Source organism: Microcaecilia unicolor, chromosome 7 (assembly GCF_901765095.1).
Source record: "Microcaecilia unicolor chromosome 7, aMicUni1.1, whole genome shotgun sequence".
Taxonomy (NCBI): domain Eukaryota; kingdom Metazoa; phylum Chordata; class Amphibia; order Gymnophiona; family Siphonopidae; genus Microcaecilia; species Microcaecilia unicolor.
The window spans coordinates 54,359,287-54,383,935 of NC_044037.1; the positions used below are offsets into that span (position 1 = coordinate 54,359,287).

Below are 24,649 nucleotides of genomic sequence, written 5' to 3' on the forward strand. Positions count from 1 at the left end.
TTGCCCAAGATGAAAAGATATGGTAGATTCCTGGACAGCATGTTAATGGAATCCTACTTTGAAGACAATACAGTTACCCAGACACTGCTAATGTATACTGTGAACAAAACGTTCAGGTCAATGTATCTATAAATAGGCTGTTATTGTTCCATTGTCTTTGCCAATTTTGCTGCTATATTGTGCCATGAATAAAGTTTTTATGCCTCTGCAAAGTTTTTATTTAACATTACTTGATTCATCTCAAAATGTTGATAGGACACAAGATTTTTAAGCAGTTTTCTCAAGCAATACTTCTATGTTGAATTTGGCAGAATATTACAACTTACTGCGTGAATAAATAATTTAGGTTATTTTTGGACTGATTTGGGGCCTCAGATCTATCTGGTCCCAAAACAAACAAAAAAAAATGATTTCAATAGGATTGGAAAGAAAAAAATCGGACATGACAGCTATTGGGAAATTTGCACGTAAAATTAGGGCAACATTTTATACATTTTCAGCTAAGTACATGTTGGTAAAAATGCATCCAGAGACAAGTTTCTCTTAACTGCTAAATAATGACGTTCAAAGAAAATGAGACTGCTTGCAACGTTTCATTTAGACTTCATTTAGACTAGCTAAAACCAACATTATTGCAGTGGCTAATGCACAGAGGCTTTCGGCCACTGCTTTAATATGTGCGGAATTAGTAATCAAAAGTCCTATGCTAATGAGCTTGCTAGTATTATAATGAGCTCATTAGCAGTTCCATGCAATGTTCAGAGAAATGGCGCACGGAAATCCCCTGTCCTAGCGACTAAAATCTACTGAGAGCTCCAGAGCTATCGGTAGGTTTTAATCATTAAGGCAGGGTGAACTTTTGTAGCCACGCTTCCACCTCCGGAAGCTTCCAACTCCCCGCACCATTTCTGCTGCCTGAACGTGCTCCTGGAGACCGCTAATCCCTAAACTAAGCAATGCAGCCGCTGCTCTCCCCCAGCCGAGATCCCAGTCCCCAGTAAGACAGCAAGATCGCCCCAGGCAATGTAGGCCTAGCACAGCATGGATATCAAAATTGTTCCTTCTGCTCCTCCCCTCCTCCCCCCCTCCCCGAATTCACTGGACTTGTACACAAGAGCTGTGCCTACTGCATAGCTCTTGTGGGCATGTGCCAGGAATGTTATGACCCCTTTACCAACCAATGCTTAACACTAACAGCGAGCATATAATTTGCATTGCTATTAGGGTTGAGTATCGGTTGCTAAATTGAAATCTGTGTTCCAAACAATGTTTTCTGGTGTTGTTCTCTACAGCGCCGGAGTTCAGTGCATCACCTTCTTAGTCAGTAGTGTTTGTAACAAAAATTGTATGATTCATTATATAATTTAAGTTAGATTACTTAAAGGTGGTATATTAAATTATTAAACTAGAAGAAACATTTTCCTTTTCCTGTACCTGGATCTAAAAGGTTTAAAGGCATAAACTGTACCATAGTTAAAACCAAGTCTTTAGTGACCATATAGCTCTGTGTCCTGGGAGATGGGCTGAGTACAGGTTTTCCCTCATTGCATGCATGGAGTTTTGCTTTTCTTAGGGATTTTGGTAGTCAAATCAAAACTATATCTTGATACATGCAATGGAAGTGAAACCAGGCCCTGTTCAGCTTGTACCCATGGAGATAGGTTTAGGGAGACCATAGTTCTTAGGGGAGAAGCTCAAGGTTAAGGGGGGGAAAAAAAGAGTAGAATAAAAATACTTTTCCAGAAACAAAATATTGAATGGTGTGAGGATGGATACATTTTCCAGTTCCTGGTGGTACTCATGAGTTTATAACACTTCCAAATGTTCACTTGGTCCTATAATTTCATCTTCAAGGACCTTCCAAGGTCAGAAATGTGTCTGTCACTGAAGAAGACTTACAATACAAGATGAATTGCATCTATTTTTTTGTCAGAGTAATTAAGGAAATAAAATATTCTCATCTTACACTTAACATTTAATAAAATTATTTTTTGTGAAGATGATGTGGGCTGTATGTGAAGCTAAATTCACATAGCAAAGCCTAGAAATGACTTTTCTGAGACTGGACCTTTGTGATGAGGAATTCAGCAGGTTACTGGACAGGTTCCACTGTTACTTTTCCTTCCTAACCAGCTCTGATGATCAATGGGCAGCAAACAGCCAGGGAAGCTTTGCAACCTTACTGCCCCTGTTTCCACCACTGCCGTGTTTCACCCCTGCACAAGGCAGAACTAAAACTTTTTAAAACCTAAACCCTTCAGTTTGAAAATCTAATGACACTCATTTTCTTACTTTTTTTTTTCCCAGATTAAAAAGAGACAACAAGATATTTTGGGCTTTTTTGATGCCGTTAATATTGAATATGAAGAGAAAGATATTGCAGCCAATGAAGAGAACCGAAAATGGATGAGAGAGAACGTTCCAGAGAACAGCAGGCCCACCAGTGGAAATCCTTTGCCCCCTCAGATCTTTAATGATAGTCAGTACTGCGGGGTAAGTTCTGAAGGTCTCACCACTGCTACTTTGTAGTGAATTAATGCACAGCTGCTGTTTACGTTTATAGTGGCTAGAATTTAGAATGGAACATAGATTTGTGCAAGTTTGTGCTCTAGAAAAATAATTTTAGATATCTTTAGCATAGACTTGTAACTTTGGAGATGATTTTTACTGCATAGCAAGTTACTTGTAGAATTGTCCTAGTGTTGTGTTTTGAAGGAGGCATTCTTTTGAATGGCTAGGAGAAGGTGCTATACTGGTGCTATCTGATCTTTTTAGGGTACTCTGCCTGTTGCAGGGTTTACACCAGGCCTTCCCAAACCTGTTTTGGCAATCCCACAGTCCTTGGTTTTCAGAATACCTATAAGAGACATTTATATAGACTGAAGGGGGAAGTTATCAAGGTGGGATACTGTTAAGTTGGATTATTTTAGCACAGGTCTCATTTCATAAAATGGGACCAAGTACTTGTGGTAAAATAACTTGACAATAGTAGCCCACATTAATAACTTCCCCCACTAAGTCTCCAGTGTGTGCAAATTATCTAATGCATATTCATGGCCTAACTGGCTTCAGGGTTACCCAGGTCAGTCCAGACTTGAGAAGCCCCCCATTTGTGCTATATTCAGCGTAATGTAGCTCCTTCCTTAGGTAGATGCAATGTAAATAGTCCTTGAAAGTAAGCTTCCAGAAATTGGGAATTTTAGAAGTTAATGGTAAAAAGTTTCTACAAAATGTATACTATAAGTAGAGTTGTTGTTTTTTGTTGGGGGAGGGGGGGTGGAGGGACAAGGTTATATTCTGTTCCATATGGTTAGGTAGGTAAAGTGATAGAGTACAATATGGTGACTTCAGCAATCTCTGGCTTCTTTCCCTGTATATATTTTGTGATCCGTCTGTACAAGCAGGGCAACTGCTCTGGGCCCCCAGACTACAGGGAGCCCCCAAACCTACCTCAAGCTGAAGAAGGCATAGGCTGAAGATCAGCTTTAGGGCACCCTCCCCAGTTTCTGCCCTGGTCCCCTGAATGCATAGGCACCCAGTATAAGAGGCTTGGGGAGGCTATGCCTCCCCAGCCACAGCAGGATGGATCAGCTGTTTCTATAGAAATGCTAAATAGTATTAGTAGTAGTTCTCCAGTCCTGCTGCTCTGGGATAGCAGCAACTGCAGTGAAAGCCGTCTCTAGCCTTGTGTATAACCAGTTGTAATTTGATCATCTTACTGCTGGGAGAGCAGAGCAGGGGGGTTGGCAGGGCCAGAATGATCAGAAAAACAAAGTCACCAAACAAAGGTAGAAAAGATCATTTTATTTTCATTATAGTGTTTGGAATATGTCCACTTTGAGAATCAGGTGCTCAACATTAAAAGTTTATATTTATTTACTTATGTATGGCATTTTATCCCACATTAAACATGAATTAGGATGTTTTGTGGCTCTACATGAGAATTGTGATATTATGATCCTTGTTTCATATTGTTGATGGTCTTTATTTTCCATATGGGTGGTATATTGGTGTATTAGGTTCTGCCCAGTGTAATATTTATGGTACAGTAAGGTTCTGAGTGTGTTTTTGCACAAAGTTATGCATAATGTTTTGCAGTTGAGCGATTGTGGTTAGTATATGCTTTGAGCAACCACTTTTTTTGTCATATGATACATATCTAATATCTAAATTTAATAAAAGGTATTAATTGTGACTTTTATTTTTATTTATTTTTTCTGTGTGTTATCAGACAATTATGGAATTAAGCTCCACCCCTAACCCCGCCCCCTTTAGCCTCCCCAAACAGTTGGGCCACCGAGCGCCTATGCCTGAATGTCTGTATGCAAGTTGAATGCACAACCTAATTGCCGAGAAAGCAAGATCCTGAGAAACATTACTTTAATGAAATGTGACTAGGAACCTTTCAGTCTGCCAGAAAGAGGAGCAAATTTCTGGTAAAGGTTTCTAACGTTTTTTGTTGTTTTTAATTGCTCTGTGCGGTTTATAATTCTTTCTTTCTTGTCCTTTTTCTCTTCCAGGATTATGATGCTTTCTTTGAGGCCAGAGAAAACAATGCAGTTTATGCATTTTTAGGAATTACAGCTCCCCCTGGTTCAAAGGTATTTTTCTAGATACCTTTTAAATACATGTTTTTGTATGTGTTGATTTATAGTGAGCAAGATTACCCTAGATTCTGGAAACTATTGAAAACCTGGTGGTTTGCTAATTATGTTTTCAATAGATGTACATTGTTATATATATTTTTTATTGTATCACTAGAATGAGTGGGATTTTTATTTTTTAAATGTGCTTAGCTACTCATTTTTATTGTAAACTTTATGGAGCTCATGGCTTTGACAGTTAATAAAATAGCCACTTTATTATTAAGAGGTTAAGAATTGCAGTAATCTATACAATCACTTGTATTGGTCCATGCTCTTGTAACTGTTGCTACTCTATCCAAATAAGACCTGATTGTACTTATACATCTCAAGACAAAAAAAACACAATATAACTGCTGTTGTGATCTAAAGGATACTCTTCAGTTTAGTCACCCTTCTGTTTATCTCAGTGACTTTGTACGACCCATCTTGTCCCATCTATGTATCTCAACTGCGCTTGCTCCCTCGGCTACATAGTAAGATATGATGCTTTCTATTCATACAATACAATGAAATATCTGTTATTTGAATGTTATAATGTGTGTGCCTGTTAAGATGTTTCATTGTATTGTGCTGCCTATTATGGTGGTATTCATATTCTGCTGCTATTTATCATAGTTCTGTTATGATTGTTGTACAGTGCTGTTTAAATATGCATTTCCATTATGTAGCTTCTCACTATTCCAGAACCTGTGGGATAGTTGTGTCCATCAACCAGCAGGTGGAGATAGAGAACTGAAAATACAGCTCAGATATATCTCTCTTGGCATCCAGCCCAGTTCTTCAGTGTTTTCTATGTCTAGCAGGTGGATGGACACACTTTTCAGCCTCTGGTTCTGAGTGATTTGCTGGTGCCCTGTGAATGTACTTCTTCCCTCCCTTTACCTCTTCCCTGTTTCCTGTGGAACTCTCTTTTTCCAGCACAACAACCTTAAAAAAAAAAAAAGGAGAAAGAAAGTGATTTACTGGAGAGTGTAGGACAGAGTATCAGTTCTGATTTTTCTCATCTGGGGTGAGACTTGTGGAGACTGTGACTTGTGGGGAGCAGTCGGCAATGGTAAGTCTGACTAAAGTTTGAATCTGAACCATTTGGAGAGCTGCAAGTTCTACTTGGTGTTGGGAGATGGATCCTGACTCACCACGTGGGACTGTGTTGTGCTGTGCTTGTGCTTGTGCCAGTCAGTGTGAATGGGACCCCATGGAGGCAGTTAAATGGTTTTCCCACTGTGAGACTCACTGGCTGGTTTCAGGGTGTTGCAGTGCTAGCAAGCTGGGAATCCCGTGGAACTTGGGGGGGGGGGGGAAACAGTCAGCAGCAGCATGTCTTCAGATTTGGCGCAGCATCCGAACATGCCGGGGACTGTGGGCTGTCCAACAGGGCCGGTGTGCAGTTTGAGTAGGAGAGCATGGGAACAGATGCCATTTTGTTGGGGCCCATCTTCAGTGGGGTCTCAATCTCAGTTTTGAGACAGCAGATGGTATTGGCCTGGTCATTAGCAATATGGTCAGAAGTCTCGCTTTCAGACAGGAAGTCCTCCTCTCAGTCAGCTAGAGCACCTGGTGCCTCCTGAGCTTCACAATGATGCGAGGCTGGTCCACTGTTCTCTTCCTCCAGCCTTGAGGGGCTTTGGGAGATTTGGGCCAAAATCACATTGGACCAGTGGGTTCTAGATATTGTTACAAGTTTATCCCGCCTGATCACTCTTCTCTTCTTGAAGTCTCCTTGTCGAAAGGGAACCAAAACTGTCGAGGTACAGGCCACTGTAGATTCCTTGCTGGCACTCCAGGCCATTGTTTGGTTCCCCAGGCTGAACAGGAATAAGGCAGATACTCCGTCTACTTCATTGTCCCAAAGAAAGAAGGCACCTTTCGTCCAGTCTTAGATCTCAAAGGTCTAAACCACTGCCTCCAAGTGTCCTGCTTTCACATTGAAACACTAAGGACAGGAGAATTTCTCACCGCCCTCGATCTCGAGACATACATATACTCATATGGCTGCCGCATTAGATGTTTCTACGTTTTGTGGTTCTGGGCTGTCACTTTCAGTTCAGGGCTTTGCCATTCAGTCTCGTCACAGCTCCAAGAATGTTTACCAAGCTTATGGTGATGGTAGTTGTGGTGGTGGTGGTGGCAGTGGCCTTCAGCACCAGGGAATCAGAGTTCACCCATATCTTGACGACTGGCTCATTTTGTGCATCTTCCTATTTGGACAGTGTGGCAGTGATGGGCAAAGTTCGTCTTCTGCAGTCATTGGTTTGGATGATCAATTTTCAGAAGAGCAAACTATCTCCGTCACAGACTGAGACTACACCAAGGTTCTAGGGTCAATGATAGCAGTGATGGAAGTGGTTCCATAGGCAAGGGCTCATATGTGGCCATTACAGGAGTCTCTTCTCAGCTGCTGGTTTTGAGTGTCAAAGAAGTACAACCTTCATCTTCCTTGGACGCTGGTTGCCAGACGGAGTATGCAGTGGGGTTGATACTCAGGAGTTTGACCGTTAGAGCTCCTTTTCCGATAACACAATGGGAGGTGGTGAGAGCAGACACCAGCAAGTCGGGTTGGGAAGTTCATTACAAGTTCCATCTGTCACAGGGCACCTAGATGGAACAACAGTTTCAGTGGTTGATAAATCACTTTGCGCTCAGGGCAGTGCGCAATACCTTATGCGACTTTGCTCAATTTCTGATGGGCCCTGATCCAAGTTTTCTCCGACAATGCGACAGCGATGTTTTAATCAACAAGCAAGTTGGGACCCACAGCCATCTAATGGTAGTGGAGGAAAGATCTTCTTGTTGGCAGTTCACATCACTGGGTCCTTTGAATGTGGAGGTGAACTATCTTAACAGGCACTCCTTGGACCCTTGTTGAATGGGAACTATCCAGCCAGGGTTTTCAGCTGATTGTGAACCAACAGGGTTTTTTGCTTCTGGACTTGAAGCAACAAAAAGTAATGCCAAAGTGCCCAAATTCTTCAGCTGTCAGAACTGGGCTTGATTGGGGAGCAATGCCTTACTGCAGCCCAGGCCGGAGACATATCTACTGTATGTCTTCCCTCCTTGGTCTGTGGTAGGCCACATGTTGAAAAGGGTCACACTGCACCGGGGTTGAATAATTCTCATAGCCCCAGATTGGCTGCGGAGGCCATGATTTGCAGACCTGATTCAACTGCTGGATAGGGATCCTCTCTGTCTTTTGAAGGTACACTGCCTACTGAAGCAAGATCTGGTGCTCATGGAGGATCTATGCACCTTTGTTTGTACAGCTTAGCCGTTGAAAGGGCTCTGTTGAGACAAAAAGTTTATTCTGATTCGGTCATTGCTATCATGCTTCAGCTTGGAAATGCTCTACATTCATGGCGAATTGTGAAGGGGTGGAGCAGATGGAAGGGGAAGGAGTGAGGAGGCTCAAGAGCAAAAGGAGACAGAACAGAGCCTTGCGTTTACTACTTCCGCAGAGAGAGAGAAGAGAAAGGTTAGTGCCCCCTGAAAAATGGAGGAGAGAAAAAGACTACACTACCCAGCAGCCCCGGCGCAAGCCCTGGTACAGAGATTACCTTCCCCAGCAGGTCACAGGGGAGAACTCTGACAAGGCAAGGGAGGGGCCCCTGGAGGGTAATCAAGTGAACGAGGAACAGCTGAAAAGTGGGTGGGATGAGGAACCCATGGAATGGCAAGAGGCTGAGGAGAGGGAGAGAGAGGGGAACCCAGAGGAGCCGATGGACCTCACAGCCTGGGCTCATTCCTTAGGAAAAAAGCTGAAAAAGCAGGTGAACTCGTGGTATGGCAGCTGGGTTGCAAGGGGAAAGAGAAAGGGTCATGAGGGAGGAGGGTCAGTGTATTGAGAGAGTGACCCAAGAAAGGGTGGGACCTTTTTTCTCCCCAAAGCGAGTTCAGGCTGTTATGAACTGTGTGTTAAAGGTGCTGTTTGAAGAGGGATTATTGACTCCCCCTGTGTGAACTGTTCACAGCGGGAGGAAGCTGGTTGTGGGAAAGTGTTTGCTCAAGCCTGAAGAAGTGGTTCATTGGGGACTGTTTGCCAAAGCCCCAGGAAGAAACCGGGAGCAGGTTCTTTCTTTTTCATGTGTGTTTTTTTTTTTTTTTTTTTTTTTGCCCTTCACGGACATTCTCCTCTTTTTCAAAGGGGACGGGGAGAAGGATAGTACAGGCTGTAGACTGCTTAAGGTGGAACGAACTGAGTTCTGGAAGCAGGGGAGTGGAGTTGTTTTTCTTCCCCTGTTGTGCTAGTGCCCTGAGAGGATAAACAAAGGGGATTGTGTTTTGGATGCCTGCTTTATTGTTGTTTTGGAAACTGCTGGACTGTGAATCCCAGAAGGAAAATAAAGAAACTTGCTGATTTTCTTTTGAGTTTGATTTCTGTAAGCCCTGCCTTGTGGACTACAATGGGCTAGGAGGTTGGGACATGAATCCTGTTTTGTAGCCGGAGTGTCCAAGGCAGAGGCAAGATCCTGCAGACCCTGGAAGGAGGGCCGGATCTTACATAAGTACATAAGTACATAAGTAGTGCCATACTGGGAAAGACCAAAGGTCCATCTAGCCCAGCATCCTGTCACCGACAGTGGCCAATCCAGGTCAAGGGCACCTGGCATGCTCCCCAAACGTAAAAACATTCCAGACAAGTTATACCTAAAAATGCGGAATTTTTCCAAGTCCATTTAATAGCGGTCTATGGACTTGTCCTTTAGGAATCTATCTAACCCCTTTTTAAACTCCGTCAAGCTAACCGCCCGTACCACGTTCTCCGGCAACGAATTCCAGAGTCTAATTACACGTTGGGTGAAGAAAACTTTTCTCCGATTCATTTTAAATTTACCACACTGTAGCTTCAACTCATGCCCTCTAGTCCTAGTATTTTTGGATAGCGTGAACAGTCGCTTCACATCCACCCGATCCATTCCACTCATTATTTTATACACTTCTATCATATCTCCCCTCAGCCGTCTCTTCTCCAAGCTGAAAAGCCCTAGCCTTCTCAGCCTCTCTTCATAGGAAAGTCGTCCCATCCCCACTATCATTTTCGTCGCCCTTCGCTGTACCTTTTCCAATTCTACTATATCTTTTTGAGATACGGAGACCAGTACTGAACACAATACTCCAGGTGCGGTCGCACCATGGAGCGATACAACGGCATTATAACATCCGCACACCTGGACTCCATACCCTTCCTAATAACACCCAACATTCTATTCGCTTTCCTAGCCGCAGCAGCACACTGAGCAGAAGGTTTCAGCGTATCATCGACGACGACACCCAGATCCCTTTCTTGATCCGTAACTCCTAACGCGGAACCTTGCAAGACGTAGCTATAATTCGGGTTCCTCTTACCCACATGCATCACTTTGCACTTGTCAACATTGAACTTCATCTGCCACTTGCACGCCCATTCTCCCAGTCTCGCAAGGTCCTCCTGTAATTGTTCACATTCCTCCTGTGACTTGACGACCCTGAATAATTTTGTGTCATCGGCGAATTTAATTACCTCACTAGTTATTCCCATCTCTAGGTCATTTATAAATACATTAAAAAGCAACGGACCCAGCACAGACCCCTGCGGGACCCCACTAACTAGCCTCCTCCACTGAGAATACTGGCCACGCAATCCTACTCTCTGCTTCCTATCTTTCAACCAGTTCTTAATCCATAATAATACCCTACCTCCGATTCCATGACTCTGCAATTTCTTCAGGAGTCTTTCGTGCGGCACTTTGTCAAACGCCTTCTGAAAATCCAGATATACAATATCAACCGGCTCCCCATTGTCCACATGTTTGCTTACAGTATGCGAGGGTATGGAGGACATTCGAGGGCTGTTATGCAAAGCATGCACTTTCTCCCTTCTCTGCTCAGATTGTGCACATCCTAGTGTGTCTCCAGGCAGGCCTTCAGAAAGGATTGGCATGGGGTTATCTAAAAGTTCAGGTTGTGGCTTTGGCCTGTTTCAGGGGCTAACTACAGAAGACATCTCTTGCAGCTCACCCAGATATCAGTCGATTCATGTTGGGAGCAGGCTGCTTGCAGCCTCCCTTTCGTAAGCCGTGTCCAGAGTGGAGCCTTAATTTAGTCCTTCAGGCTCTTCAGAAGCCTCCTTTGAGCCACTCCAGAAGGCCTTCTTGAAAGATCTGATGCTAAGCATAGCATTCTTGCTGGCTGTTGGGTCAGCGTTTAGGATTTTGGAGCTTCAGGCTTTCTCTTGTCGGGATCCCTTTCTCCACTTTTCAGAGGTGGAGGTCTCCCTGCGCATGGTTCCTTCCTTTCTTCCGAAAGTGGTATTAGCATTTCATCTCAACCAATCTGTGAAGCTTCCGTTCTTTCACAGAAAAGATGAAGAGGCTCAGTGTTTTTCTTTGAAGCTTCTCAATGTGTGCAGAGTCCTTATTAGATATCTGGAAGTCATGAATGAGTTTCACAAATCAGACAGACTCTTTGTGCTTTTTGGTAAGCAGAAGCTTGACCTCATGGCTTCCAAGACCACAATTGCTAGATGGTTGAAGGAGACTGTCACACTAACTTATTTGCTTGCAGGGAAGCAGGCTCCTCAGGCCTTGTGGGCTCATTCTACAAGTGTACAGCGACATCCTGGGTGGAGACTACCTTACTGTCTCCAGTGGATTGCAGTGCGCTCAGAAGCCAGTTTTGGGGCTTCGGTCCTCATGGTGGTGGCGTCAGGATCCTACCCACTCTGTGGATTGCTTTTAAATATCCCACAGGTTCTGGAATAGTGGGAAGCTGAATAATGGAAGGAGAAATTAAGTCTTACCTGATAATTTTCTTTCCATTAGGCATTCCCACTATTGCAGAGGCCTGCATGAAGTTTCTGAGATGTTTAGTTGGTGTAGAGTAATGAATCAAATAACCACTGTCATCTTGCATGATGCTTTCAGCATATTTCTTGTTCTCTACACGTTGTTCAGAGATGAGAGAAGTCCACACATATTTTCCCGTCTGGTTAGTGTTTGGCTAGCGAGTTGTTTAAGGTGGTTGTGTTTATTCTGAGTTTATCCTTACTGCTTGTCTATGTAAATACTGAGGAGCTGGGCTGGATGCCAAGAGAGAGAGAGAGAGAGATGTATCGGCTCAATTTTCAGTTCTTTATCTCCATCTGCTGATTAATGGACACAACTATTCCACAAGTTCTGGGATAGTGAGAAGGACTAATGGAAAGAAAATGATCAGGAAAGACCTAATTTCTCCAATTTTGATACCCTACCATTAGTTCTATTACTGGGATTCCGTTTGCAGTCTCTAAGTTTGCCTCATTGATTGTACATATGCTTATGTTTGGTCATTTTACTATTGTGCTGTTAACAAAATTGTAAGTTTTACATTAAGCTGTAGTTGTCGTATCCTGCCTTAGATGATTCTCTTTATAAAGGCAGTTAATAAATCCCAATCAGCCGATTAAAGGTGACAGCATAAAACCAAGTTGGTCAAAAATTACTTTAACCATTGTAATACCTTTCCTCACATTCCAGCTTCATTAGGTGACAATAATTCTGATCATTTAAAATCAAAGGCCGATATGAGATCTAATCTTGCCATCACTGTAATCTGGACCACGTCTAGGAATCCTTTCACTTCACTCAAAATCACTACCAGGCTTGTTTTTGATAACTGTGCTTTTCCTGAAATCCTGATTGGCTCGAGGGGAGAGTGTTCATTCTTTTTATTCATAAAATCTCTTAATTGACTAAAAACTGCCCTTTCCACCACTTTAGTGGACAAATGCAATGTTTGAAACAGTCCTATAATTATTTGGAAGTGCGATATTCAAATTCCCTACAAATCAAATATACTCATATAAATATCATTCAGCAAATTTATAATCCAAGCACTTCTCTAGACTTGAATAAGGACCATCGAGGAGAGTGTCAGATTCTTGCATCCAATGGCAAATAAACGCTCTCAACATCATTCATTAGTCCACTCTTAACAATCATATAATACTTCAGGATTTATATTATAACTACAGTGGTTCAAAACCTTTAAAACTTATCTGAGTATACTGAATTATATTAATACCAGTGAGTTTGATTTGTATGGTTTATATTTTTTATCTCATATTGAGACTGCAAATTGATATCTCATTTTGAGACTGGTTCAACCTTATTAGAAGAAAAGGCGACTGATGGTGGTTTGGCTGTAGATTCTTTTAGCTATATTGAAGAATATACAGCTCAGATCTTGTAGCACAGAGTTTTATTAGATAATGTGCCCAGTTGAGCTTTTGAAAGGTTGGAACCATTTCAGTTATAAATGCTAAATCGAAGACTTATTGGACTTTTAAGAGTGGACCAAGTAATGATTTTACAGAGGTGTTTTGCCAGTGAATGCAAGAATTTGATGTTCTCTTTACTCAGTTTGGACCGCAGCTTTTTAACATATTTATAAATGATCTAGAAATGGGAGTAACTAGTGAGGTATTTAAATTTGCTGACCACACAAAGTTATTCAAAGTTGTTAAATCGTGAGAGGATTGTGAAAAATTACAAGAGGACCTTACGAGACTGGAAGACTGGGTGTCTAAATGGCAGATGGCGTTTAATGTGGGCAAGTGCAAAGTGATGCATGTGGGAAAGAGGAACACGAAATATAGCTACGTAATGGAAGGTCCCATATTAGGAGTCACTGACCAAGAAAGGGATCTCGGCATCGTCGTTGATGATACGTTGAAACCCTCTTCTCATTGTGCTGTAGTGGCTAAGAAAGCAAATAGAATGTTAGGTATTATTAGGAAAGGAATGGAAAACAAAAAGGAGGATGTTATAATGCCTTTGTATCGGTCCATGGTGCGACTGCACCTCGAATATTGTGTTCAATTCTGGTCACCGTATCTCAAAAAAATATAGTAGAATTAGAAAAGGTACAGAGAAGGGTGACGAAAATGATAAAGGGGATGGGACGACTTCCCTATGAGGAAAGGCTGAAGCAGCTAGGGTTCTTCAGCTTGGAGAAAAGACAGCTGAGGGGAGATATGATAGAGGTCTATAAAATAATGAGTGGAGTAGAACGGGTAGTAGGGGGCATGCGATGAAGCTACAAAGTAGTAAATGTTTCTTCACTCAACGTTTAATTAAACTCTGGAATTCGTTGCCAGAGAATGTGGTAAAGGCAGTTAGCTTAGCGGGGTTTAAAAAAGGTTTGGGCGGCTTCCTAAAGGAAAAGTCCATAGACCATTATTATTAAAATGACTTTGGGGAAAATCCACTGCTTATTTCTGGGATAAGCAGCATAAAATGTATTGAACTTTTTTTCTGGATCTTGCCAGGTATTTGTTACCTGGCTTGGCCACTGTTTGAAACAGGACACTGGGCTTAATGGACCTGTGGTGAATACCAGTGTGGCAATACTTATGTACTTATGAAAGGGGATGGGATTTGATATACCACCTTTCTGCAGCTACAAGCAAAGCAGTTTACATATTATATACCGCAGGGGCGGACTGACCATTTGGGCAACCGGGCAGTGCCCGAGGGCCCAGAGACTCTAGGAGGCTCATTTGTATTCAAAGGATTAAATGGTAAGACTTTACATGCAATTTAAATGGGTTGCTATTTCACAGTATCGATTCTGATTGCGCTGGGGGCCCTTTGCCAAATAATGCATCCAACCTGGAGTGGAGGAGTAGCAGCCTAAAGGTTAGAGTACTGGCTGACAATCGGGGAAGTCTGGTTCAAATCTCGCTGCTGCTGCTGCTGCTTGTGATCTTGGGCAAATGACATGACCCTCCATTGCCTCAAGTACAAACATGGGGACCTTTTTACTAAAGCTTAGCATGCGCTGTATGCCATGTGGCCCATAGGTATAAAATAGGACGTGCAGCATTTAATGCATGCTAAGCTTTAGCAGAAGGGTCCCTCAGATTGTAAGCCCTTCAGGGACAGGGAAATACCTAGTATACCTGAATATATGGAAGGGAAGGGAAATGGGACTTGGTATACTGCCTTTCTGAGGTTTTTGCAATTTCATTCAAAGCAGTTTGCATATATTCAGGTACTTATTTTGTACCAGGGGCAATGGAGGGTTAAGTGACTTGCCCAAAGTCACAAGGAGCTGCAGTGGGAATTGAACTCACTTCCCCAGGATCAAAGCCCACTACACTAACCACACGGCTACTCCTCCACTCTCTCCACGGCTACTCTCTCCTGCCTCTCCATTGGACTTATTCTAATTTTACTTTTTATTTTTTGTTGCAGGAGGCATTGGCAAAACAGAATGCGTGAACTTCAACTTCCTTCTAAAACACTGCGTAAAGGGAATTGCCATAGCTTTATAGGAATAGCAAATTTGCCTTTTGCTGTAAGAAAAACAATAATTTACCAAATTTTTGATCTAGCTGCAATCAATGTTGCATTCACAGCCCATGAAGTGAGAACAATCGCAGACCTGCAGTTGAACTGTGAGCATTTGGAATTGGCGGGAATGAGGACAATTGTGGAACCCCCCCACCCTACACACACCCAATATTCTTCTGAAAGTACGAACCAAGAAGAGATTGGTTATAGTTTTGCAGCCGCTCTGTGCAGTATTACTTCATTGCTAATAACCAGACAATAATAATCCAAATGGTAACTAAATAAGAGAAGTGCACAAAGATTAATTAGGACTAGTACCTCAGTTGCCTCAACATTTATTGAACTAGACAGACTTTTCCTGGTCTTTTGCAGAAAAGTATTGGCATCTGTGTATTGTAGATTTGATATATGATCACTAAAGTATGTTTCTGCACTACAAAGGTTGAGCTTCTAGTACTGTGACACAGGTTGCATTATGTAATTATATAAATACAACAGCTGTTGCTATGTGATTTCATATTTGTGTGACCCAAGTGGCACATTTCCACCCCCCTCCTCCCCCCCAAAAAAATCAGTTAAGGTATTAGTCACTGTGTAGTTGCTTCACGCTTGTGTGCTAAGTTGCAGTTTAGTCCTCATGAGAAGCATTAACCCTTTAATAAAAAAAGAAAATGCCAGCACACGTTTAGTTTACTGCTTTGTTTAGAGCTGGGTTTCTCAACCTAGTCCTCTGGACACACCCAGCCAGTTAGGTTTTCAGGGTGTCCACAATGAATATACATGAGAGAAATGTGCATGCGTTGCCCCCATTGTATGCAAATTTATCTCATGCATATTCATTGTGGATATCTTGAAAACCAGACTAGTTGGGTGTGTCCTGAGAACCCGGTTTAGAGGGATATGCTGCTGTATTATAGTCACTTTTTCCTTATAAGGGGTACTGTTGCAAACTCATTTGCTAAAAACATATCTTTCTAGCTTTAGGTGTCTGTTTTTATTTGAACTATAGCAACAGCTTGTCACATTTGTATTATTTGGGTTTAGCTCACACCTTCTCATTGATAGGTCAGAGTGAGTCACATCCAGACACAGCAGGTGGTTCCCTCTTCCTGGGGGGCTTAGTCTGAACACCTTATTTGCTGAGTCCCCCCCCCCCCCCCCCCCCCCATTGACCCAGAATGAGGAAAAAGTCTAAGGCCCTGTTTGTACGTGAGGGTGGAGCACCCAAGGTTACAAGAAGCATCAGTGGGAGAAACAGGATTTGAACCTTGGTTTCACTTCTTCTTGGCCTACCTCGCTCTTAGGCTTCTTATCCACTTTGTTTATTAGGTGTATTATTAAGCTCTATTTCTTCTTCCTCTATTACTACTACTACTACTACTCATTTCTATAGCACCAAAAGACTACACAAACGTGTAAGAGACTAAGTTTAAAATCTATTCAGGATAGCCAAACAGATTAAATAAGGGATTAGGGACTTTCCCTGTAGACATAACATACATAACATACTTTTGAAAATGGTGCCAATGTATTGCAGATCTGTGCCCAAGAGCAGGGAGCGAAGGCAAAAGCAAAAAAAAACATTTTTCATGATATGAGAGAGGTTATATTTAAAAGTGCATCAGCATGTATGGAGTGGAGGAGTGGCCTAGTGGTGGACTTTGGTCCTGAGGAACTGAGTTCAATTCCCACTTCAGGCACAGGCAGCTCCTTGTGACTCTGGGCAAGTCACTTAACCCTCCATTGCCCCATGTAAGCCACATTGAGCCTGCCATGAGTGGGCAAGCACAGGGTACAAATGTAACAAAAATAACTGCAGGCACTGGTATGTATTTCTTGATTATTTTTGACCTGGTGGTTTTCTTTTCTTTTCATAATTCAAACTTGGTCAGAAGCAGGGTGGGGAGCAGACACCATGAGCCTTCATTCACAATACGTATTTTGTCTCTAGTTTTTTTTTGTTTTTTTTCTCTCTCTTTTCTTTAAACTGGAGGAGTAGCTTTATAGTTAGCACAGTGGACTGAGAACCAGATTCAGATCTCACTACAGCTGCTTGTGATCCTCCACAACTCAATTAACCTTCCATAGCCTCAGGTATAAAGTTAGATTGTGAGCCTGTGCGGATGGCTGAGTGAAACATGGGTATGCATCTGATTATAATTTGCTTTGTTCTGTTTCTGTCTTTTAACCTAGTTTTCTGCTGGCCTTTTGATAATGGAGTTCCATTTCCTTAAATATTATGTTTTTCATTTTGTTAAGATGGTATTGAAAATACCTAATAGCAAATAAACCAAAAATACCTCCAGTACCTGAATGTAACTCACCTTGATCTAACTGAAAAGGTGTGAGATAAATCTATAATCCCTTTTCTTAAAGCATAATTCACATCTAGGGGTACACAACCATGGTCCTTATGGAGCATTCACAAGTCTGGCTGCTAGAGATGACAGAGTCCTCCTTTGGTACGGACCAGGGGCGTATCTGAACTTTAACGGTAGGGGGGGGCCAGAGCCGAGGTGAGGGGGCACATTTTAGCCCCCCCCCCTGGCGCCGCTGACCCCCCCCCCCCCCCCACTGAAGACAACAACACCACCACCACCTCCAACTACTTTAAATCTCCCCTCTTGGCGACAATGACGATACCACCGCCCGACGACGACGACAACACCATCACCTGGCTCCAACTACTTTGAACCCCCCCCCCCCCCCCCCCCGCTTTCACTCTGCCGTTGCGCCTCACCTCCCTTTGCTGGCGGGGGACCCCAACCCCTGCCAGCCAAAGTCTCCTTCCTTCCTTTGGGTTTGGTTTCTGACGTCCCCACAATGTGCAGGACGTCAGACTCACAGAAACAAGTTCTGTTTTTGTGAGTCTGACGTCCTGCACGTTGTATGTGCGTGCAGGACATCAGAAACCAAACCCAAACGAAGGAAGGAGACTTTGGCTGGCGGGGGTTGGGGTCCCCCGTCAGCAAAGGGAGGTGAGGCGCGACGGCGGGAGGAGGGGGGGTTGAGAGGGTCGTCAGTAGGGGGGTCCAAGGGCAAATCTACGGGGGCCAGGCCCCTGTGGCCCCATTGCAGATACACCCCTGGTACGGACTGTGAATGCTTCCTTCCCAGCTGACCAAGGAAAAATGTCAAAGTCCATGAATCAAATTCTGGTCCTTTGGCAGGCAATGTATAGCACTGCTGCTGAGCCATCAGACAGGCCCAGGTACATTCCTAAGCTCAAGTATTTTGCAGGGAAAACAGTACTTGACAATACGCATTTCATTCCTATTCATTCTCTGTCCACTGTGAGCAACTGTTGGCTGAGAAGTCTGTCACATAATTCTCTTAATTTTTATTTATACCTATAAGGCTGTGAAAGGGCATAAAATCCCAGGGTCAAATGTAAAGCACTTTGCAACATTTATTATAGGACTGCAGAGCTAATTGCTGCAGTATATGAGGTCAGATATGCTAAGTGTTTGTCTCCTCATGTACACTGATTCAGAAGCATCTCTTAGCACTCTTGGACCTACTGTTCTCCTCAGTGATAACTTTGGTATACTTTGTCATTTATAATTTTAATGCCGACAACCAAAACAAGATAACATTTTTGTCTTTCTTGCCAATTCTCAAGATTAGACTTCAGGGACAGGGGTGTGTGTGATTATATTTTTGCAAGGATTTTGCTTATACACAGGATCGTTGCCATTGTCTCCTACTTGCATTGCCCTAAGGAAAGACCGTTGTCCATTTGATTGGAATATGAGAATGCATCCTTGAGATATATACAGGGAGATTTCTGCTTTCACATTTTCAGATTGATTCATACTAATGAAAGTTCTTCTTTTGCTCTGATCTTTATAGCAAGCAACTTGCATTCCTAACTCAGGAGGGAGAATTCTTGTCTTTCCTTTCTTGACTGAAAATTTGAATTTCACAAAAATGTAGATAATTGTTTTTAGATTCTAATAGGCTGCTTTTTCAGTCTAACGGATGGTACAAATATTTGATTTTGGTTGTTGTTTGAAGCAGTGGCGTTCCTAGGGGGGCTGACACCCGGGGCGACCCCCCCCGGCTAAAGAACCTCCCCCCCGGGTGCACGCCACTGGGGGGGGGGGGGGTGCCGCGCGTCTGTCCGCTTCGTTCGTTTCCATGCTCCCTCTGCCCCGGAACAGGAAGTAACCTGTTCTGGGGCAGAGGGAGCACAGAACGAACGTAGCGGACAGGCATGCGGCACCCCCCCCCCCCCTTGGTACGCCACTGGTTTGAAGCTTTTATTTTATTGCTATATGCAGCACGTACTGGATGTGGATGCATTTTGTTGCTACATGGTAGAATGTCTACTGACTCAGTATGAAACTCAAGCCTCTGCAATTGTGGTATTCACTGAGTCAAGCCAATTCAGAAGCTTTGGATCTCCTGCTAATCGAGTACTTCTCATTTTTTTAGCATGAGAAGAAACACTTGCTTAATCAGACCCCTTTGTCTTTCAGTATGTGACTTCTGTGGCAAAAGACTTAGGGCTCCTTGTACAAAGCTGTACTAGCGATTCTGGCATGGCAAATGCGACAAAGCCTATGGGAATTGAATGGGCTTTGTCGCATTTCCCACACGGGAGTCGCTTGCACGGCTTTGTAAAAGAAGCCCTTAACAAATTGAGGGGCCCTTTTAAAAGGCACGCTGAAAAATGGCCCGCGGTAGTGTAGACGTGTGTTTTGGGCGAGCACAGAATCATTTTTAAGCTCACCTGTAAAAAAAATGCCTTTAAAAATTTTTTTTTCCCGAAAATGGACGTGTGGCAAAATGAAAATTGCTGCACATCCATTTTGGGTCTGAGATCTTACCGCCAGCCATTGACGTAGCGGTAAAGTGTCACATGGTAACTGGGCGGTAATGACCTATGCGTGTCAAATGCCACTTGGCACGTGCCCAATACGTACCTCCAAAAATAAAGAAATGTTTTTGACGTGTATATTGGACGCATGCCAAAAATGAAATTACCACAAGAGCCGGGCGGTATCTCCATTTTGGCGCGTGTTTGGCGCGCATAGACGCTTATGCAGGTTAGTAAAAGGACCCCTGAACATGCAAGCAAAATATATGAAAAAGAACCCTTTATATATATATTTTTTTAAATCCTTCATGCTTTTGTGTATTATAGTACCTGATTATTCTTTTGTTGCCCATTGGGGCTGACTCTATTTGTGCCCACTGACTCTATTTGCTCATGGAGGACAGGTTCATTAGTCCTAGTTTTATCCCATTTCACGGTGTGGATTTATAGTTCTGTTTTCCCTAGGAAAAACAGGTCTGGATGTTCCCATATCTAATGGGGTAAAACCATGGAGTGGTTCAACCTGTTATGAAAAGTGCAGCCATCTTGGCAGCCCAAGTCGCCCCCTTTTGCAAAAGAGAAATATAAAATGGGGGAGGAGGAAGAGAAGCTGGAATCTGAAAAGCACTGAATTCTGAGAAATATTTCATGTTCTTAATGTTGTGCAGCACTGCTCACCATCTCCAACCAGGTTAACATTCAGCCAGCTGCAACAGTGAAGGGCTTACAGGAGACTTTCAGACACAAAGGGATGTGCATTTTTTTATGATTTAATTTTGTAATAGGACACACTACTTCATTTAGTGGGGTCATTTATTAACAAAACATGGAGTAATGCTAATAACACACACACTATTCACCACAGGGCCCTGTTGTAAACATGCATTAACAGTGTTAGCATGAGTTAATTGTTAGTGCACACTAAAGGGGTCATTTATTATGTAGTTAGAGCTATTTACCCAAAGATACAAAATTACACAAGCGAAAAATGAAATGAGAATTTTCTGCCTGATTACCTTCTGTCCAGCGGCTTCCAGTCTCTTCTTTTTCTGTTCAGGAGGAAATGAGGCTAAGGTAAAGGAGAGAGACTTTAACTAACAAAAGGTAGGCCTTTTTAACAGATGCAGAGTGTCAATGAAAATGAACTGGCTGCTTTAAAACCATCATGAACCAAGGAGAAGTAGAAGATGACACAAATGATGAGCAACCAGGGAGGTGAATCCAGAATGAGGACCTGACACGGGCCATGTTTTGGTGAATGTAACCGCCTTCCCTCAGGGGGTCACAGTCAGAACTCTAGTAGCTGAAGCAGTTAGTAACCTGTCCCCTGGGCTTGTGGCGGCGCTTTTTGCTCGCACTTTTCAAACACTGTACAGCTGGCTTACAGTGTTGGTACACTGTGTTGCACCAGGGGTTGTTACCGCTTCAGCTACTTGAGTTTCGATTGTGATCCCTCAGGGCAAGCGGTTGCATCCGCCGAAACACGGCCTGTGTTGGGTCCACACTCTGGTGCTTTCATTAAAGAACTTTTAAGATTCACCTCCCTGGTTGGTTGTCATTTGTGTCATTCTCTATTTCTCCTTGGTTCCTGTTGGATTTGTTTAGAGGTTTCTTCCTGTTTGTGTTGTGTTTTTGACCCTGCTTTAAAACCATTCCAAGACTTCCACACAATGCACAAGCACCAAATACCAATAGTTTCTCACTTTCTACAAGTGGTGATCATGTAGGTGAGATTCATAGTTTTTTCTTACTTTAAAATTAAACAGAGCACAGTTCTTAACTAACTTTTGTGGTTTCTCTGTACATTCTCTTTCACTTCTTGCTTTAGTAAGTCTCATTCTTACTTTGATATTTCATGTTTAATTACAGATAAAACCATTGTCATTCCCCCAGATTCCTTCTGATGTGCCTTTACAGTGTCCTTAGAAATGTATACACCCTTGTCTTGTTTATATTTTTTTCTTTTTACTGCCATTGTTCAGATTTTCTGACTTAATTCCTGTTTCATGTAATTTACATTTTTAAATATAATGTCTTATAAGAACATGGCTGTAGAATATTATAGAACACTTTATGCAAATGAGCTCCTAAGGCCTGCCTTATGATTGGCATGTCTGCATTTCATGTTTATTTTCTATGCTGTTTCAGGCCACAGTGGTGGTCACTGTACAAATAAAATTTCTGTAGATATGAAAGTGGTTGTATTCGTCTTATTTTGTGACTTCTTTTAAAGCACAAATCTTAAAATAATAGCACATGTAGTTGATTGAATTCAGGATGGAAATCCAGTCAGTAGACTGAAATTAATTAAATGTTTTGTTTTTGGTTCATTAACACCCCCCTCTGTTGGTCTCTTAGCAGACTTCACAGGAAAACTCCTTTTGATACACATTTAGCCATAGACAGTACATTTGATTAAATTATTTGAATGGAATGTATAATATTTTGATTATCTACAACCAGTATATATTGCAAGGTTACAAAGAGGTGTATTTTCAACTCACTTAGATTTACAAAGTTCCATAGGTTACTATTGGGCTCATTTTCAAAAGAGAAAAATGTCCAAAAAGTACCATAAATCTGCATTTGGACGTTTTTCTTTTTTGAAAATGACCTTTCCTATTCAGATTTTGGATGTTTTTTTTTTTGTTTGTTTTTTTTTTTGCAAAACGTCCAAAGTCTTTCTTAGATGTCATATCGAAAATGCCCCTCCACGTAACTTTGGAAGTCTAAGTGCTTAGAAAATATGCCTCAAAGTGCTGATCTTTAATGCCCACTACTTAAAATTAAATTAAATTTTGGGAAGGTTTGTATGACCAATGAAAAGAAAAGTTTCAAGTCCTACAGTCAGCAAATTTATATAGATGTGGATGACTGAGTTCTTCTTCTTTTTTTTTTTTTTTTTTTTTTTTTAAGTATTGGGCATTAAAGATCAGCACTTTGTAACCTTTGCAATCTGTGTTGTTTGTTTGGTAACTATTTCTTGCAAGGTTTTTTTCCCATTTTTATATTTGAGATTTTGATTATCATGTACAGTGCAATAATACTCTCTGAAGCCCCAGTAGTCTGAGTAGTATGAGGAAATTGGATTGGATTTATTACTTCATATACGGCTTTGTTCAATGCAGTAAGATGATTTTCTTCCATTTTCTACTAAATGTCAGGCTGAAAAACAGCACCTCATACTGATGTAAGATCAAGAGCCTAAAAACCAGTGGTATCTCTCATAAGATGATCCTGCTAGATTGTATCCTATTAACTGGCTTCTCCAAACCTCACCAGGTATCAGACTTTTTTCATAGGCCCTGGCCCTGAACCTTCAAATCCTTCAAGGCCATTAAAGGAAATGGGCTAAAGTACTTACTTGTGGGCACTCTAAAAATAGTGCTGGAACAGCGCAGGGCTATAACGCCCCTATAACCAAAGCTAATAGCATACAAATTTATGTGTGCTATTAGCTCTGATCATAGGAGTACTTCTGCGGGAAGATTGTGCTGCTATCTATCCGCCCCCTTCCCCCGGCAGCCTACCTCTCCGTAGTCATAGGAGGAGGAAGGAGGGACTAGCTCCCTCTCTCCTCTTTGGGCGCCTTCCCACAATAGTGGTGTCCCGCCCTGACCGGTGCATCCTGGGATGTGCTGGGCGAGGCTTAACTTCCGCATCCCCGGATGCACCGGGCAGGGTGGGATACCACAATTTTGGGAGGGCACCCAAAGAGGAGGGGAGGGAGTGCTAGTCCCTCCCTCCCTCCTTCCACTACTACGACTATGGAGAGGTAGGTTGCCGGGGGAGAGGGGGCGGATAGATAGAGGTCCCACTGGACCACCAGGGTGTTTTTGTTTGAGGGGGTGGGGTGGGAGGGGGAAAGCTGGAGGTCCACCAGACCTCCAGGTTTTGTGTTTTTTTTTGGGGGGGAGAGGAGCTTAGGTTTGACATGTATGGGAGAAAATCCCAGACCTGTCAAACCTCTTCAGTAGGTCTCCCTCATTCCTCCCTTGTTCGCAAACACTAATGCCAGCTCCTAGCTGGCGTAAGGTTGGTTTGCAGTGGTAGCAGCGCCCTTGTTTGGTGCACAGCCCGCTGATCATGAGGGATGAATGCAGGAGACCCTTGTTTGCAAGCATTTGCATGCAATTAGCTTTCAGAGCTGGTGAGCGCATTGGCGGGAGCAACACAGACGCTAGTATGGCGCTATTGGCCTCTAGCGCCCATGTTTTCTTCTGATTAATCGGCCCATTGGACACAATTTTCTCTACATACTTCCATCCTCCCAAGGAGAATCCTTAACCACATCCTCTCCAAAGGATATCACGTGATGTGACACCAGCAAGCCTTCTCCAGATTTCCCCCCATACTCTGGCATGCATTCCTTGAAAGACTTTGCTTAATACAACACTATCTTTACTTCAGCTTGGATTTTCTCCCAAGCCTTTAATAGAAGAAGCAACTAACTAACTAGTCACATAGACAAGGGCTGACACTGACTTCATATACTGTAGCAGGACTTTCTTATCCACTCCTACCCTAGCTGAGATTATGTTCATGCACCTTTCTGGCTGTGCATGCAACTCTTTAAATTAGGCCTTTTTTTGTAACTCCTATTATTCCATCTTATCTGTCTGTGTTCCACCTTTGCTTCTACCTCATGATGTCTGTTCAAATGTTTTATTGTTGAATTGTGTTGACAATTTAAGTATTGTTTTAATATTTTAACTACTGTAATAGTCTGTTGCCTATGTTCAACCTTTTTGTATACTTCTTGGATGAAATTTTTCAAAAAAGGCAGCATGCAAATAATAATAAAAAGGGATGGGGTTCCAAACAGTGTAAACAGAACTGGCGTGTAGGAGGAAGTGTGAAGTTTTCTGAGCAGT

At 42.6% G+C, this 24,649-nt stretch overlaps 1 protein-coding gene across 1 annotated transcript in view; it reads left to right on the plus strand.

Moving 5' to 3' along the window:
• SH3BGRL (SH3 domain binding glutamate rich protein like) overlaps positions 1–15,504 on the plus strand; it is a 61,433-nt gene extending 45,929 nt beyond the window's left edge. The window contains exons 2-4 of the mRNA XM_030209335.1: positions 2,308–2,493; positions 4,521–4,601; positions 14,855–15,504. Of these exons, the coding sequence (XP_030065195.1) occupies positions 2,308–2,493; positions 4,521–4,601; positions 14,855–14,881 (294 nt within the window). The 3' untranslated portion in view covers positions 14,882–15,504. The remainder of the gene's footprint in view (positions 1–2,307; positions 2,494–4,520; positions 4,602–14,854) is intronic.
• The last annotated feature ends 9,145 nt before the right edge of the window (positions 15,505–24,649 follow it).